At 43.0% G+C, this 17,752-nt stretch overlaps 1 protein-coding gene across 5 annotated transcripts in view; it reads right to left on the bottom strand.

Moving 5' to 3' along the window:
• The window catches only part of LOC308071917 (uncharacterized protein), a 79,084-nt gene that overhangs the window by 33,000 nt on the left and 28,332 nt on the right, over positions 1–17,752 (bottom strand). For 3 of the 5 annotated variants that reach the window (XR_013931372.1, XR_013931373.1, XR_013931374.1), the window contains exon 2: positions 4,762–10,435. The exons of 1 other annotated variant lie outside the window; for it this stretch is intronic. Coding sequence is in view for 1 of the 4 variants with exons in the window: in XM_080408032.1 (XP_080264158.1) it covers positions 10,240–10,435 (196 nt within the window). In the remaining 3 variants the exon portion in view is untranslated. Of the gene's footprint in view, positions 1–903; positions 10,436–17,752 lie in introns of all 5 variants that reach the window. One more of the 5 variants, XM_080408032.1, reaches the window with a different exon arrangement.

Raw genomic sequence — 17,752 nt, 5'->3', positions numbered from 1 at the left:
CTGTCCAATAAAGATAGAAAAAAGGCATTTTAGAACAGTCCATCATCTTCACCAGGATCTGATCTGCTGGTGTGGAATAAAAGGAAAGAAATGTTAACGCTGCTATGGAGCACAGGAGCATTACAGAAATTGAAGATAAAGTTTAGGATTGCATACAGAATAAAGCAAGAGTTCCTAATGTGTGCACGCGTCTTCCTCACAGCTCAAAAGCCTTTGGATGAGGTGCACAGACACGCTTTTGAATTTCTAAATCCATATAATCATTTAGGCTATTTTCCTGCTATGAAAGGATGGGTAGGAGTGTCTAGACACTAAGAGGCCAAGCCTATTGATGCTGGCGGGATCTATCCCCATGGAGCCGTCAGCTCTATAGAGCCCTGCAGCTGCATGCTCCGGCTCTCCAGCTGTGCTGTGCAGTAGCAGGCTGCCAGTGCTCCTACCCAAAACAAAGCAGAGCTATTATATCGTTATGAAAACTAAACTGGGGGGGGGGGGGGGGGGGGGGGCGGGGCGGGGGGAATCACCTCTTCAGGTTCCCAGCATAATGCAGCGGACCTTCTCCAAAAACATTCCGGAGAACATATTCAGAAAATTATGGATAAAAAAACCCCAACATTAAATAACCTTTAGCCATGTCCCAGTTTCCATGTATGTGTAGGTACATATAAAGCAGGGGAGATTCTGCTTCTGAGCATTGTGGGGGGAAAAACCAACATGCACCTCAAGCACCATTTCACTGAGAAGAGCTGGGGCTGAAGCACCTCTCTTTCCTCTCTCCCAGTCTGAATTAATGTGGTGGGGAAGTGCCACGAGCAGGTACACCTGGCATCCTTTTCTCTGCACCTTGCTAAGAAAGACTGAAGAATCAGAAGGCACTGACCAGGAGCAGGAAAAGCGGAGTACCCAGTGATGGCCTTCTCACATGGATGCTAGGTATGGAGGATGAAGGATTCCAGACCAGGGCACTTGCAGGCAAATTCCTGCTCCCTTGGCTTCCTCTCACCTTCCTCTGCAGAAGAGAAATGGTCAGCAATAAAGAAAGGAACCAAATCTGATACCTCACCTGAGCACAAAGGGCATCTTTGCAAACTATTGCTCTTGTGGAAGAGTGAAACAGTGTCACCTGGAGATGAGTCTACATTTGCAGGACCACCAAAAGGCAAACACTGAGGCAACTCTATGATAACCCTGGAGACTGCTTTCAGATAAAGCCATTTAACGACGAGTTCATTACAGTTGCAAGCTGAAGATGACAAACATTTTATACTCAGCGAGAATGTTGTATCGAGTGAATTCATCTTGCCTGAGATGACAATGCCATGCATAAGACACCCCCAAGAGTGGTGTTGGGAGAATATGATAAAGTTGCTTGCGTTTTCCTGAGCTCTAGAAGGGAGCCATGACATTGAGGGCTTTACTTGGTTCCTCATTGCTGTCTCTAGTATAAGGGAATAATGTCAAGTTTCTTAGGAACTGGTTTTTCTTAAAAGTTTCAAGACCCACAGCAATTTAGAAAAAATATTTATGGCTTATTTTTGCTAAAAACAACATCCAGCTGTAACGTCTAGCCAGTATTTATAGGTGGTACAACTTCTATAATGAGAAGGAAAATGGGTGTTGCAGCTCTCATAACCAAGGGAAATCATGGATCTGTTGGGTTGCCATTAATTCCAGATGTGTGGACCTTATTTGTTATCATTGTATTATTCAGCTGTTACTGAAGACATCTCCAGTCCAATGAGAATTTTTGGAAAATCTGTAAACATCTTTAAATTCAGAACAATACACCATTGCCTGTTGGAAACTTTTCTGTCAAAATGGAAGTCTATTTCAACAGTATTTTGATAGCTGAGCAAGTGCCAGCCTACAGTGATTTTTCATGCCATTGAAAGAAAAGGATGAAATTAGGAATCAGAAGGAAGAGGGCTTAGTTTAGCCAGGCTACACTGAGTGACTGTTTAATTTGGCTTCCTTAGGTGATTCTGATCAGGTAATGTTTCTTTAGTTAATTCAAACCAAAGTGCAATGCCAAAGAAAATTTGCATTTGATTTACAGCTGAGAGAAAAGTGAAAACGTTCGAGAAGAATGCGAAAAGTCACCAGAGAAAAAATATAGGCAAAGCGATCAAACTCCCGCACTTGAGCAAATACTTGAAGATCATAGAATATTTGTAAGTAGAATTCAGTTAGCATCTCTCAGATTTCAGGTCCCAAGAGCAGTTGCTGCTTTTCAAGGGCCTTATACTTGTGACTCAGAAAGTCCTCCAATACAGATCTCCAGCTCCAGCTGTTAGAGTTTATTGACTTCAAGTGAGTTTAGAGACAAAGGTTTGAATGAAGTATGGCTGTTTTCTGTTAAAGGCTGCTAATTATGAGCTATTCAGTTCTACCATTACCATTGTTGAATCTCTCCTTACAGAAAAAGCAGAAAATTCTTTCCACCGTGAATATATCCTAATTAAGAAGCCTAAATTCTGATCACCATTGACAAATGCCCACTTTCACCCAAACTCTTGCACTGTGACCTGCATAAGCCCTATTGACACATCCACTGAGTAATGATGGTGTATTGTAACTCTGCACATTTAGGCATGGTGCATCCGTTTAACATAAAAGTGCTGGATTGCAGGTGACATGCTTCAGCAGCTGTTGGCCAAATGTCCTACACTTTAAATGACAGAACATGACTAAAATTTGAGGAATCAGGGTTTTAAAGATTTTTTTCCTGTAATCTTGACTGATGGAATGGAGGAGCCTATGCAACACTCATTTGTCACCAAGTGAAGTCAGTGCTGCTGCCTACAGCAGGAGTAAGGTTGCTTCAGCTCTCAGCAGTACAGCAATGAGCTGTGATACATCAATATTACAAAGGAAACAAAGATTAGCTATTTCAACCCATTCCTCCAATTTTACATATAGTAAGATACTATTTGCTATGTAGAGGGTAATTCCCCTTAAGGACACCACGATTAAGTGGCAAATTAATTTGCTGCTTACATTCACTAGCTCTTCCAGCTGGCTTAATTCTCATCAGCCACCATAATTTATTAACAGTGAGGTGAGAAAAGACATGAATCAGCTTAACGTGCTATAAGTAGGGCATTGTCATGGCAACAAGATGCGGACTGTTTTCTACTATTTATGTGTGGTTTGTTTTGTACTCAACCTTGAGATACCGCTTGAAACAACTAGAATTAGAAACATTTTTTTTTCAACTTTTTTCCCACTTCAGTATTTTTTTAAAAAATTATCAAAATAAGCATGTGAAAGGCTCTCAAGCATCTCTCCAGGAAAAGAGCTAGCTATGTGCTCTTCATTGAATCTTCCTAGAAACAGAAGCCTTAACTCTGATCTCCCAACCATATTCTCACATTGTCACACAACCAATTCCATGGATTAACTCCCAGTTTATACCAGTCTGAGCTCAAAACCAGACCTCCCCTGTTCTGTGCTCTACATATGACTGTTAACTGTGGGAGGGAGGGGGGAATTAAACAGTATTAATGAAAAAAAGAAAAAGCTTTTTTTTTTTTTTTTTTTTTCCTAAATGCAATACATTGTTCTTAACACAGGACATGGAAAAACAATTAAGAACGTTGCATTTCTACAGACTCATGATGAGGAAGCGTACAGTTAAAAATTAAAAATTAATTGTAAAGGATTTTTATTGCCTTTGTGGCTAAGCCTAAATCCCATGCACCTTTTGTATCAGCAATTAATGGTTTTCATAAAACCAGATCTTCATTCAAAGTTCATTTTATTTACTTCCCTGCTGCATAAAGGGAATTGTTGGAATGCTAACACAGCCCTTTGAAAAAATTTACCAATATTACTGGTTTGATTTCTTTTTCTTTTCCATCACCTCAGGAATCTGATATTAGATAGTGAAAATCAAAACATCCCTTAAGACATGTCAGGAAGAACACACGGAAAAATTAAATCCCTTTCATGAAAAATTTGTGAGCTTAAAACATTGCTTTGTTCTAAGTGAGCACACACACCCCAAAAAAAAAAAAAAAAATTCAAAGCACTATTCCCCTTTTCTCCATCCAGTAGTCATTAATTTTTTTTAAATATGTCTGGGTTTACATTACCCTAGGTATTTGTTTGCATAATATGTAGGGCAACAGGCAACCGGGCTGTACCATTACATAAAATTGTTATTTAGCAACTTGAGAAAAAAACCCAATAAACAGCACAATTTTGAACTCAAAACTTCTGTCAAGCCACAATTGCAAATATTCAATTGAGCACTAAATAGTACCTACTGAGGTCAACCACAAAAGTTAATTAAGAAATTAAAGATGTGGACAGCCTCACCTAAAGGTTCAATGGATTCGTTCAGTCAGTGTTGCTAATGGCCCCAAATACACAAGAGTTGATAGCTGTTAATTAAAAATGCTTACAGAGGCCAAGTCGGGGGAATGTCAGTCTTGTTTTCAACAATTCTTTACCTCATGTCAAGTTCGGTGAGAAGTGGGTCTGGACTGCAAAGTTTGGCTGGGGGCCTGCGTCTAATATGACACATAACAAGCAGGTATGCCAAAACATTTGGTGGGCAGCGTGAACAGAGGCGTGCGCCATGTTCAGCAAGCTGGCAGCGTGCTTTGACTGGAGGTGGCCGTATGACTGATTACATTGCTCCAGCACTCAGGGGCCTTGCTACATACCAGCTCCCTGGTGCAAGCGATATGGTTAGAAATACAAGGCAAAAGACAAAGTCAAGCTGCAAACCCTACGGTTAAACAGAGGAAAGCGTACTGGATCGTTGCTGCGCTTGCACGTCCAGTGGCACTCCGCGTGGTGCAAGGTGTACCTCCCGGGATCGCCACATGAAGCCACCTGGATCCCCTCCTTCGGCTGAAGGCATTGTTCAGCATAAGATGGTGGAAAAAACAGAATAATGGGAAAATAATGGCGAATACTGGGGAAAAACAGAATAATCATCAGGCCATGCCTGCCCTTGGCTAACACGTCATTTGGTGCCATTGATGGCAGATTTTGCCTCCCAGACATCTATCCAGTGGGAAGTACTTTGCAACTGGAACACTTCACAAATGCTATGAAATCACTGAGGAACATCGGTGACTTTCCCTGACTGCTGGTCTAGGCGGCGTAGCCAGCCCCATGAGCCACTCTGTCCCTCACAACTAGCACCTTTCAGCGGTAATGAATGAGCTGTCAGACATCCAGCTACTTATTCAACGTGGTCCGGTCCTTCCCTGGATACTTTTTCATTGCTCGAGCTATGCTCTTGAAGGCTGCAGTTTCTAATGAACAGATTACATTTCAGCTGTCTTCTCCTTGCACAGAAGGTGATTATAGTTAACCTGGAAAGGAAAGGATACTTTCAAAACCACTTGTGATCTTTTTCTGTGTAAGAAGACGGTCCAAAATGTTTCTCCCTCCCTGATGTTTTTGACCGCTCAGAGGGCATGTCCCTTGTGTAGGTCAGATCCTGACTGAGTGGGTGGGAATGCTCACCCTTTACATGACACTTCCCTCACTCACACACTGAATGCCTTTTTGATGTTAGAGAAGCGTTAACAACACCCCAAAAGGTAGTTTTTTTCCCTCCCCAGTGTTATAGTGTATGGGCGTTGTGTCCCAGGTTGCTACAGAGCCTGGGTTACTGCACATAGATGGTATGAGTCCTTTGTGCTCATTCCGACTACAGGTAAGTGCATTGAATGAAACTATTACAATGAAACACACCAAATCCCAGCCCTTGTGCATTACCTGACACTTTCCTCACACTGAAAACAAAGGATATACAGCCTCACCCTTCCCAAAGCCAGTCCTCCTCTGTTAAAAATGAATACATGCTTTGATATCAAATCTTTCTTTGCCATTTTCAGCTTACACCTGTAGGAAGTAGTAAGTAATAATGTATCTTATTTGTTGTTTGACTCTAAATTGATATTTTCACCTCGCTGTGATACTTGTTACTGAAAGGTACTGATGCAAGAGTCCACCAGGGAAACAAGACTTTGGAAAATGCTTCATTATTTGCCTTAGCTTTGTGTTATTTAAAACTGAACTTCCACCTTCATGAGAAGTATCACTGCAATCTCACATCTCCACCCAGTCCTGACAAAATAGCAGGAGAAGAAAGAGAAGACCCAGGATGAAGCTATGGTTTCCAAGATGAGGGAAGGGAGAAGGAGGTATCTGGGCTTAGTTTGTCTCTATTATTGGTGATCTGACATTTAAATCAAACCCTGGGAAACATGAGTCTGGGCAGTCATTTGCAGAAAAAGCTAGAGGAACCACGTATTCCAATCCCACAGAAGCAAATAGGGGGCAGGGGCCACCTTCTGAATGTGCTGTACCAGCCCACGCCTCAGGGGAAGGGCTTCACCAAGAGGTCTGGAGGCAGAAGTCCTTTATTCAGCTCAACAGTATTTTGAACCCCTCATCTTCCTAAAACACCTGAATTCTAGCCAGGAAATATTGTTGCTTTTGTTGGTAAAGAACCTGGTGGTTGTTTCAGGAGATTACTTTGAAATGAGGTGATTAACCCTGTTGTGTGGAGCCAGGGGAGATCCTTGCCCACTTTGGGGAGTTTGGAATTCAAAATGGAGAGACTCTGAAGACCATGGTGAATAACCAGCTTTTCATCAGCTGGAAGGAACATCTCTAATTTTGCTTTCAGCTACTAACACTGGATGTAGGACCAGACAACTGGAAAAGAGCTAAAACACAGAAGATGAAGAAGACATCTCACATGGCATTCATGTCATGGAATTTAAAAGACAACAAATCAGCAAAAGCAAGCACTATTTTGCATAACACTTTGCAAAATTCTGCAAGAGGTTTCCCATGTAGAGGAGAACTGCTGGGTATTGAATGGCTTAGTAAGTGAGACTTCTAAAAGATCTGAAAGGACTGCCACAAATGGCAGATGCAAAGAAAGCCCTATGAGGGTTTGCAGAAGTTGCCGTGTTAACCTCCATGTTTTGCCACAGAAACATTATCTGCTGTGGTGAAATGTTATTCCTGGTAGCGCTACATAGAATAGTAAATCATATTTGTGGAGGAAATGTGATTTATCCCAATGAAGCATCTTGCAGCCGCCATGTTAGAAATGGTGTTGCTCATTAAGGTCAGCTCTTGGTCTAAGACCTGTGGTATGACAAACACGACTTAACAGTTTATTTCTATACAGGGGAGCATAATTTTCAGACTTGGGCTTGAGTTTCCCTGTATCCACAGAGATATCCCTTCACACCGAGACAAACTAACTGATTAAAATAAGCCATCATGCACGGCTGATGGGGAAGATGAATGATTTTGTTAGGATCGATTTAGGCAATACTATTAGAGTTTCCTAAAATGTCTGTACAACTTTATGTGCCTTACATATCTTTCACAATACAGCAAGGACCGGCAAGACCAGAGGTTGCTTGTGATGCTGGCACCACTCTGATCTGCAGTTTGTGCCCATTTCCTCAGGGACTGATAAAGATCTGGAGAAGACCACGTTTAGTAGAGTCGCTTTCTTAGCTTACCTCTTAATGCCTTCTGAGATAACCATCAGGGACAGAAGAGCAGAAAAGACTTTTTCCCACCCTATACAATGTCCCGAGCCTTGAAAAGCTCCTCTGTTCTCTAGCGCACCCAACCCCAGCCCCTCGCCAAGAGGGGGAGAAAATCCAGGGCTGGAGGAGAAAGGGTGATGGTTCTTCGGTGAGTGCCTGGCTGCCAGTGAGCCCAGACAGTGGAGCCCCATCCCCATCTGTTCCTCACCTGAGCCTGGCTCAACAGCCACACGGGTCTCTGTTCCCTATGTCCTTGCTCAGGGCATCACCTGGAGCCTCCACACAGAGAAAAACTGCAGCAGAGCTCCTGGGTTCCCTGCCTTGTGGAAAGTGGCACCTGGTGAAGCATCTCACGGATGTTTTGTGTGCACAAGGGGAACCTTCAGTTTGGATGGTGGTTGGTGGAAGAGAAGCAGTGGGACAGCTGGAGAGCTCATGGCAGCCTGAGAGGCATGTGGTGGGGCCATGGGCCTGAGCCTGAGCCCCTGGGCCTTAGTCTGAGCCCCTGAGCCTGAGCCCCTGGGCCTGGGCCTGAGCCCCTGGAACTGAGCCTGAGCCTGAACCACTGGGTCTGAGCCTCTGGGATTGAGCCTGAGCCACTGAGCCTGAGCCCTTGGGCTTGAGCTGGAGTCCCTGGGTCTGAGCCTGAGCCTGAGCCCCTGGGCCTGAGTCTGAGCCCCTGAGCCTGAGCCCCTGGGTCTGAGTCTGAGCCCCTGAGCCTGAGCCCCTGGAACTGAGGCCCTGAGCCTGAGCCCCCAGACTTGGCAGGACATAGCTGGGCCCTCCAGAATCTAAAAATTTAAGTTTGCCATCTAGTGGTAGGCTTTTGGGTGCAACCACCCAAACCCTCACAGTTTTTAGGTGATCTGTTTATGATTTCTGAAACATATATTCTTCTTTTTTTTGTTTGTTTTTGTTTTTTGTTAGTGCTGTCTGAGCCTTCCTGCTATTACGTCTGGGGAAGTGACAACGGGAGGACATGTAACCTTGGTATGTTGCCTGCTGCACGGTTACAGCTCTGGGTTGGCTCCCTCGGTTATCACATGGTAAAGTGGAGATGGTTCTGTGTAGTATTAAATCCTGGATGGTTTAAAAAAAAACAACAACCAAAACTCACAAGAAAAACCTTCAAAAACTTCATCATAATTAAAAAGTGAGGCAAGGAAATTCAATCATTTCCCTCCACATTCTTCTCTTGCCTGGGACAGCAGTGATTCTCAGGGGACTGTCTCCTTTCTTTCTTTTAAATATTTATTTCCCCTCTGAACTGAGCTGTGTTTGCAAGTGACATGCTTGCACTGGGTTTGAGTGATACTCCTTTGCTCCAGACCAGAGCTGCCAGGAGGCAGCACATCTGTGGAAGCAGCACGTGTCCTCCTTGCCAGAGTCCCTGCGAGCTTCCTCTGAGCAGTGCATGTGCCTATATGGGATCATATGTGCCCACAGGATCCATATGGATACTTCCCTTGGCATCACCAGTCATTTATTTCCATAAGAAGAAATGACATGAAGCAGCAGGAGTATGGGCAGTGTTTTCCAAAGGGAAGAAGAAGTCAAGGATTCTTCACGGAGGAACCCAGCAAAGCATGGCTGTGGCTGAGGAAAGGGTCTGGAGGGGGGGAAAAGGGAGGTGATGGGCAACATGATCTACTTGGGTGCCCAGATTGTAATTAAGGAGCTGCAGGCGTCCAGCCTGAGAGTGCACAATCCCTCCTCTTCCACACATACTGCTTCTATTAACGGAACTCCAGGTGGGATTAGCAATTTTTGCAGCATAATCATATTGTTGAGTCATATTTAATTTATGAACCACTATACACACAAGATCATTTTCTCATATTGACGCTGAGCTGATTATTTCCCATTTTGTATTTATGTATTTGATATCTCCCTCTGCAGTGTAGCGCTTCATACTTGTCATTAGTGAACTTCATCTTGTTGATCTGAGACCATCTCTTCAATTTATCATTTTGCATTCTGATCCTGCCTGCCGGACTGAGCAAATTTTATAAGTGTACTCTGTATTTATCCTCCAAATCACTAATAAAAATATTGACTAAAATCAGTCCTGAAGATCTTCACACATCTGCTTGGAATAATCTCTTGAAATTTACTTCCAGTTTGACATTGAGTCATTGGCAATAATACTTCGAGAGTTTTTTAATCTATTTGTATACACACTGATAATCATAATTTTGCATAAACTGCATTTTGCTAGCTTATATGTAAGAATTCAGGTTACCGGTGCCAAAAGTCTTCTTAAATGTATTGTCTATTGTTTCTTCCTGTCATCACTATTTAGAATACAGATATTTATGTCCTGCTACAAAACTGTATCAATGCAGCTGTCAGAAACAAGCAATTTTTACCCTTCTTTCAAAAGTATTATCATTAAATGAGAATTAAGTCTCCTTCTTTAATGAAGGAACTGATGAGGAATAAGCCACTCAATTTACGTTGAGAGTCCAGTGGGAGAAAAAAAAAAAAAAAGTTCTGTACCTTTGCATTTGACTTTGTATGCAGTATCAGCACAACAAATACATTTGCTGATGATGTAGATGCTCCTTAATGTAGCACATGGGACAGAAATGATGCAACTGCCTAGTAATCCTAAGATAGAACCCTGATAAAAAGTGGAAGAAAGAAAAGGACTTAATAACCATAACTGTGTCAGTTTTACTGCTAGCACATAATTAGATCAGAAGAAGATAATTTCAAAAGGTCCAGAGCATAACTGCTTCCTGCTATTTAGGTGATCTGTTTCTGGATTCAGGAGCTGCAGTTCATCATATATTTTAAAGTGTAAGAACCTCTTCAGGGCCTTCACCCCCAGAGTAGCAGGAGGATGCTCCTTCCCAGCCTCTGGATTTTGTAGTTTGCAGACGAGAAGTACCCTAAACAAAAAACAAATAACAAAAAAAAAACAAAAAAACCCAAAAACAAACAAAAAACCACAAAACAAAAACCCCAAACAAACAAAAAAACCCAAAACAAACAACCAAAAAAACCATGCCTATAAAAGGGCTTGTTTTTTCCCTGCATGAGATCTCTCACACGTAACATTTGCTTCTGGCATGGGCTGGAGGATTTTAGGGATACCATCAATCTGGAATGTTAGCATCCACATGCCAGCCCTCTCAGACAGGTGCTTGGGAAGAGGCCAGGAAAAAAGTTGTCCATAGCCCCATGATGGAAACAAAGAAATTAGTCAACAACCTCTTCCCATAAAAACCTGTGTTAAGGGAATGCAATCAAGGAGTCAATCTGGGAAACAGCTTGAGGGACAGGGCCAGCAAAGCCTGGTTTCTGCTGTAAGCAGTGTGGAGGCAGGGGGATTTGGGTCCGGCTCGGATACCAGCCCAGCTGGTTTTGGGAGGGTGGATGGTCACAGTGCCTTCCTCTTCTTTTTAAGCCTCCTACTGCTTTTTCTGCCAAAGCCATCCCACTTAGAGCAGGAGTAAATGTCATTTTGTAGGTGTCTGCAATACAATAAAAGTGGCCCCACTGCAATATCCCATGAAACACGTAACTGCAGACAGAGATGAATCATGCCACCACCGAGTCAGCTCTCGCACATAGCCAGTGTAGGTGTTATTATGACTGTAACAGGCTTCAAAAGAATAAATTGCACAAAAGCCAGGCTGGCAGCATTTCCCATTAGCAGCAGTTTAGGTAAGGCTGCACAGATCACCTTCTCACGTTACAATCACTGTTCCTTGAAGGAGGTTTGGCTGTAAACTCCTCCCAACTCCGTGTTAATTCCTAAGGATAACATGCGCGTCAATTAGGCAGTAGCATGACTCAGAAGATGAAATATTGCCCTTGGTGGGAAGTCAAGAGAGCGTGGTTTTCCCTGCCTTCACCAGCACACATTGTCCTACCCACTAGGTGTCCCTGCCAGCCAGGGAAACAGCACGCTGCAGCCAGGGCTGCGTTTGCTTCGTGCCATTTGGCTTCAGCTAAAAACATCAAAACCAAACAAACCCAGGAAACATGTTTGAAATAACTTCTTTTTTAAAAAAACTTCCTTTCTGAAGCAGCTCCAAATTCATGCCCCATGCACAAAATGGAAAAGACAGCTCTCTGGTTTGCCATGTGGGGTAATGGGAAGGTTTTGGCCCAAAGGACAATGGTTCCCCCCGCCCTGGGTAGTGCTCCAGTGATGGGCTGCTCTGGCTCAAGCACTGCCAGCTCCATCCCTCCAACCTCACCTCTGAATTCTGTAGGAGCCAGACAAATTGTACCATAATCCCTTACCTCGATTTGCTTGTCTTTAATATAGGTGCTATTCTAATTTGTTTCCTCCACCATGGAGCTGCGAGGTTAAGCGAAGGGTGATGGTGTTCCTTTTGCTCCCCAGGTAAAAACAGGCAAAAATGAGATTACTATCAACGCATGGATTTTCAAGTCTCACCAAAAAATGCCTCATTTGTGGGTAAACAGGGCTAGGTAGATACAGGTGTTTATAACCTCAGCATGGATTAGGCAGAACACACATGTTCAGTGCTCGCCTCTGTAAAGAAGAGACCTTTTTTGCCTGGCTAAGATTTGCTCCAGTAATCCCTGGAGAGTTTCCAGAGGTCAACAGAGAATCACAGAGGAAAGTGAAGACATTAGAGGAAGCACGTACTTGCAAATGTGCCAGCTTCTGCCAGCCCAGGAAGAGGGAGGGGAAGCAGAAGGTAAAAACTTGAAGATAGGCTGGGAATTTTTTGTTTTAAAAAATGTTTTGTCTCTTTGTATTACTGAATTGGGTGAGAGGAAAAAAAAAAAAAAGCAGCCTGTTTGCTGGAGAAACTCATTCCACATTTTTGTACTTTTCTTTCCTGATCTGTTGAAGAAGGGCAACAGCGTTTCCCTGTCTTGTGTTGATGCTTGCTTACAAACAGCCTGGGATCCTCAGAAAGGAGAAGGAAAAACATGCAGCAGAAGCAGGTTTTCTGAAGCCATCGCACAGGGCCGTTTCTGAATCAGAAGTTTTGTCCGAAGGTTCTGTATTTGGGAGCCATCAACAGAGATCACAGCCTATTGTGTCGTGCACTGTACAAACACACAGCGAGACACCATCCCTGCCACAAAGGACTGACTCTCCAAATAGAGACGACAGAGGAAGAATAGGGGGAGGATTAGAAATGAGTTGACTAGCTCGGGGTTGCAGTTTGGTGATGACGCCAGAGGCAGAAGCCTGGTACTCCCATTTCTAGCCCAGCAATCTGCTCTTTCTCACGGGCAACCACCTTTTGCTATTTTAATGCTTACATGGGGTGTTAACAGCACTAAAGATAATTACATATGACTTGGTATTTTTAACTAGTGGGAGCTTTAGATATAGTCGCACACACACACACCCCGCTGCTGAACTCAGTCGCCCTCAGGGGCGGCCCCCCCCTCCCAGCCCTTACACAGTTTGGAGGGTGCTCAGCCAGGGGCTGTACGGTGACCTTCACAGCACAAAGGCGATACAAGCAGAGGGAAAGGAGGAGGGCCCAGCTCTTGTGAAATCTGGCTGTTGAAACACCTTCACATCTTGCAACACGAAGTCAAAAAACTCTTTGTCTTGAAGATTTAAAACTAGGCATAGGAAGAACAACTGTATTTATCTCATGTTAATCACCTAGGCAACTGGGAAAGCAGAAGTGAGTGTCACTTTCTAGTGGGTTTTATAACCTGCCAGTTCATTCAAACACCCTTTTCCAGCACATCAGAAATACATACGGTCCTGCTGCAAATCTGCATTTTTAAGGAGAAAAATTGAAGCAATAAACAATCAGTTTGGGCTTATAGCTTTTCCATTCACCCAGGCATCGAGTGCCTGCATGCCCAGGTAGTTATTTAATGGCCTAGGATCTGCGTTAGCAGTAGAGCCTCTCTCCTCATTTTCATTTCTCCTCCCTAGAATCCTGCCATTATGGCAGCAAGGATTTGATAGAGACCACAGCCAAGGAACGGGCTGGGAACTGCCCTTTTCCCTTCCCAGGCAGTAGGGAACAGCTAAAAGCCTCCCGCCCGAGACTGGAAGGTGTTGCAAAGGCTGTATGCTGAAAATGAAACACTACCACATACACAGACCTGAGGCTCGTGTTGTAACACTGCAACAGAGCTGTAGTAAGCGCAAAGCAATCCAGCCTGCCATAGGGTGCTGCGGGATTCAGGTCCCAACCTGTACCTGCACCGTGGGCTCGGGCAGGAGGAGCCAGGAGGGCTGTGTCTCTTAGCCAGGGAGAACAGCAAGGTTCTATTTTTCCAAGTGGTTCATTCCAACCCAGGGTTAGTTTTATAAATAAATGTTAGCATTAGCATCTGCTATTTTGCAGAAGCATGTGAAAAACCATAGGTTTAAAATTCTGTTGAAACCGTTCTTTTGTCAGAAAATCAGACCTTTAAAACACAAAATAATTCACAGACAGCTCCTATTATCCTAAAAAAAAAAAAAAAAAAAAAAGGCTACTTTTCATTTGATTGTTCCTATGCTTATCCAGATTGCTTTGCTTCTGATAGACTATGATAGCTTTTCGCAGGCTTCTTTATTTCCTAAATGGAAAAAACCCTCCATCCTGGATGGTCCTTTCCTAGAAGAAAAACATGGTTTTGGTAATGTCTTTATTTACATTGTTTCAAACCCTATTTTCCTTGAAAGGAAATGTTTATGAGGTTTGGCTTTTCTCCCTACATTTCCTAGGCAGAGTTGCTGGTGCTTTGCTCTGCCTGCCCAAGCCCAACATGAACTCCAAATCATTAGTATTATTTTATTCAGCGCAACAGATTTTCTGGGTTTTCTAGCTCATTTACAGCTATGCAGAGGGAGTGCGAAACCCTGATATTCCATTTGGGCAACATTTATAAGAACTTCCCACCGACTTTGCAAAGTTATAAATAATTATACAAAAGTCGCGAAGCTTTGGAATAACAAGCCAAGTTTATGAGGCCCAGAAACTGAGGGAATTAGGAATTTTTCCATCCACTGGGATGAGTTTTGGTTTAAGCACTTGAAAGTCAGATTCCTCTGAACAAGCTGAACGAATGAAAAAAACTGCAAAGCTATGGACAACACGATACACTTCACGGAGGCTCCTGAAGAAGGCAGAGAGAAGAAAAAGCGCATTATCAGATTCGCTACCAACCTCTCTCACGAAAGAGCACCAAGCAAGAAGAAGAAGAAGGAACTGAGCAACCTTGTAAACCCTTTTAAAGGGCATAAAGTCACGGTGAGGGCAGAGGGGAAGCAGTGGCTGTGGCCACAGCTCCCAAGGCAGAAGAGAGCAGCCAGCACAACCTGAAGAGCATTGTGCTGTGGGGCATGTGGGGTGTCAGAGCCTCAGTGTGCATGGACAAAACCGAAACCCTCATAGATCCAACATCCAGGCTGCAAGGGGTTGTTTATTTTTTCCCCCAAGGTCATGCAGCAGTAAAGGGGAAACGACTGAAGGCCTGGAAAAATTAGTGAAAGGAACCAGTTTTGATAATAGATTTGATTAATAGAAAGTAGAGATACACTGCTTATACACAAAGGCGGAATTGAAACTGAAACATTAAAGGCTCACTCTTGGTTATTTTCAATAATTACAATAAATGAATGAAATTCCCAATCACGCTGCATCTGCATTTAAACTATAACAAGGATCATGACACTTAGAGGATAAAACCATTCGATTACCAACATGTGACTGCTCTAAGAAGTATTGGAATTATTTGCCTATGGAACCATTTGTTAACATTCTAAAACAGGTAAATAAGAATGCCATTTATTCATTAAAAACGATGAGCTCTCAGGAGCCTGGTATAAGCCTCAGGACCACCGACGTGAAAGGAAGTTGTGTCTGCTGAGCAACTATCGTCTCCAAACAGACTTGTTGAACCTGAGCCCAGAAATTATGAATAATTGGGCAGTCTTATGTGCAAAGAAAGACTGTGGCATTAGCAGACAGAAAGCGTCAAGGTGGCAGAATAAAGGAAAGGGATGCCAGAATAAAAGGGAATTTGGCAAGGAGAAAGGTTCTGTGGCATTGGGAGCTAGCTGCACGGGGGGTCTCTCGGGCTTTGGGGTGGGGGGGAAGCTAAATCTGCAGGTTACAAATGGATGTAACATGAGACAGAAGCCATATGTTGTTGCTTCCATTCCCCCTGCGAAAGACATCCTCCCTAAAGTCTTGATCGAGGAATAGGTTGTAAATCACGGAAGAGGCAGGATGTGAAATTCAGTAAATTCCATTAACTGACACTAGGCTAAAACCGTAATTGGTAAAAAAAAGTGGTTTGGGGCAGTCTATTAGCTTCTGTTTTGCTGTTCATCATTCTCACAAGTTCATAACAGAGTACAAGGCAGTAAGATACCCAGCTGCCTATTAATAATTGATTTAATGTAACGCATGAAGTGTGTGTAATCTGTTTCCTTGTTCTTCCATTTAATATAATCCATGAATCATGGTCACCAGTAAAGAGGCTGATTGACTACATGATGCTAACTTTTTTCCTAACTCCAGCTGCTGACTTGCTTTTAAGAAAGCTAAATGTCTGCTAAATACTTTGTGGTTGTAACAGGGATGCTGTGGAAAAGGGAGACAATTAGTCAGTGGAGTAAGACAACGTCCGCTTTTGGATAAGAGCTTATAACTCTGCCTTCTGCTATTTCAGTAGTCCCAAATCTGCCCAGCATTGGATACTAAAGTAATTGCTGCTAAACACAGACCTCTCTCTTCTTGGCCCAGTGTCTGGTCTCTCCCACACCTAAGGAAACGTTTAACTTACAAGTAAAAGCTGCTTTTATTCTCAACATATTGCTATAGGGATCAGTACCATGATATCTACCCACAATCACAAAAAATTTCCTATTTTCAGTACCTTTTCAAGGTGAGGAACTGCTACCCTTCCTCTTTTACTAGGAGGGAAATAAGGCACAGAGGGCGTGTGGAGAACCTGGCTTGGCTAGGGCTTTTAATTGTACTATTTCAGGCACTTCTGCTCGTGAACATATGTTGTGTTTTTCACCAATGCCAAGATTTTCACTCAGTGAGCGTCACTTCCTTTGTTAGCTCCAAATGTGCAGAGGTTGAAAGGGCATCTTTACTAGTGAAAAATCTCTCAAGAACTTTTATAAATCATTCAAACTTCTGGTTGAAAATGTTTCCTTTTCACACACTTCTTAGTGCCAAATACAGGCCCATCTGGAATCATTATTAATTCTGTTGAACTGTTTAATTCCAAGTGTGTTGTTTTTTTTTTTTTTTAAAGAAAGACTTGATTCAGTATTTTATAACCATAATTGGAATAGCGCATTAGGACTCAACAGCTCATTTTTTTATTCCAGGAAATGGCAAGCAACACATCTTGTACTCAATCAGTTACATTAGCAGAGCAATGCTGAAAAATCTCGTACCATGTAGCTACCCCCAAGTTTAATTCTTATACATTTCTTTTCCAGACATGCAGAAATTAAAATACCCTTTGGGGGCTTAAAGAAAGCCTTTTAAAGGGTTTGGAGGACTTTTTAATGCATGCTTCATTGAGCACATCAGCAAGAGACTTAGAATAGATGCTCTGCCACTGAAATGCCCAAGCAAAGCGCGAAGCATACTCCTCCATACGCAAACTCACATCAAAACGGTTGGTTCTGGTTCACCATCAGGAATGAGCTATTCAATTCAGTTTGCAAGCAAAGTCCAATTCATATTTCAAACATTAAAAAGAAAGCCATAAAAAACAATCAGCATTTTCATGTAAATCTGAATTTATTACTAAATTACCTAGTTTATTTTCGCACCAAACATCGCCCCTAGGATTTGTATGCACACGTTTAAGAGAAGGTATGCTGTCATTGCTATCAGTGGCACAATTCCCACTGACTCAGACTCGGGTCAGCTTGGAACTTCTCTGCATGCTTCTCCATACGCAAGTGATGTGGGGGACACCTCGGCTGTACGTTTGGCTCTTTGACTGGAGCACTGAAGAGCGGGCATATGTCTTCACCCATACATGGGGTCGCACAGCCTGCTCAGTGCAGCCAGGCAGGCTGCAACACAGAGCCAGTACGCGTGGCTGGCTGGTGAAGGGCAGAGGTTGCAGCCACCACAATTTGTAGATTAAAGCACCAGAAGGTTTTCATCCCGAGAAGCAGGTGATTAATATTCAGCTACAGAGATCCGTAGGTATGGAACCAGTCAGTTTTAGAGTGATACAATTATAAATTCCTAGCCAGACTGCCATGATACAAATTA

Source organism: Falco punctatus (assembly GCF_963210335.1).
Source record: "Falco punctatus genome assembly, chromosome: 12".
Taxonomy (NCBI): Eukaryota; Metazoa; Chordata; class Aves; order Falconiformes; family Falconidae; genus Falco; species Falco punctatus.
The sequence above is the reverse complement of the archived record's forward strand: the minus strand, read 5'-3'. Positions and strand labels throughout refer to the sequence as shown.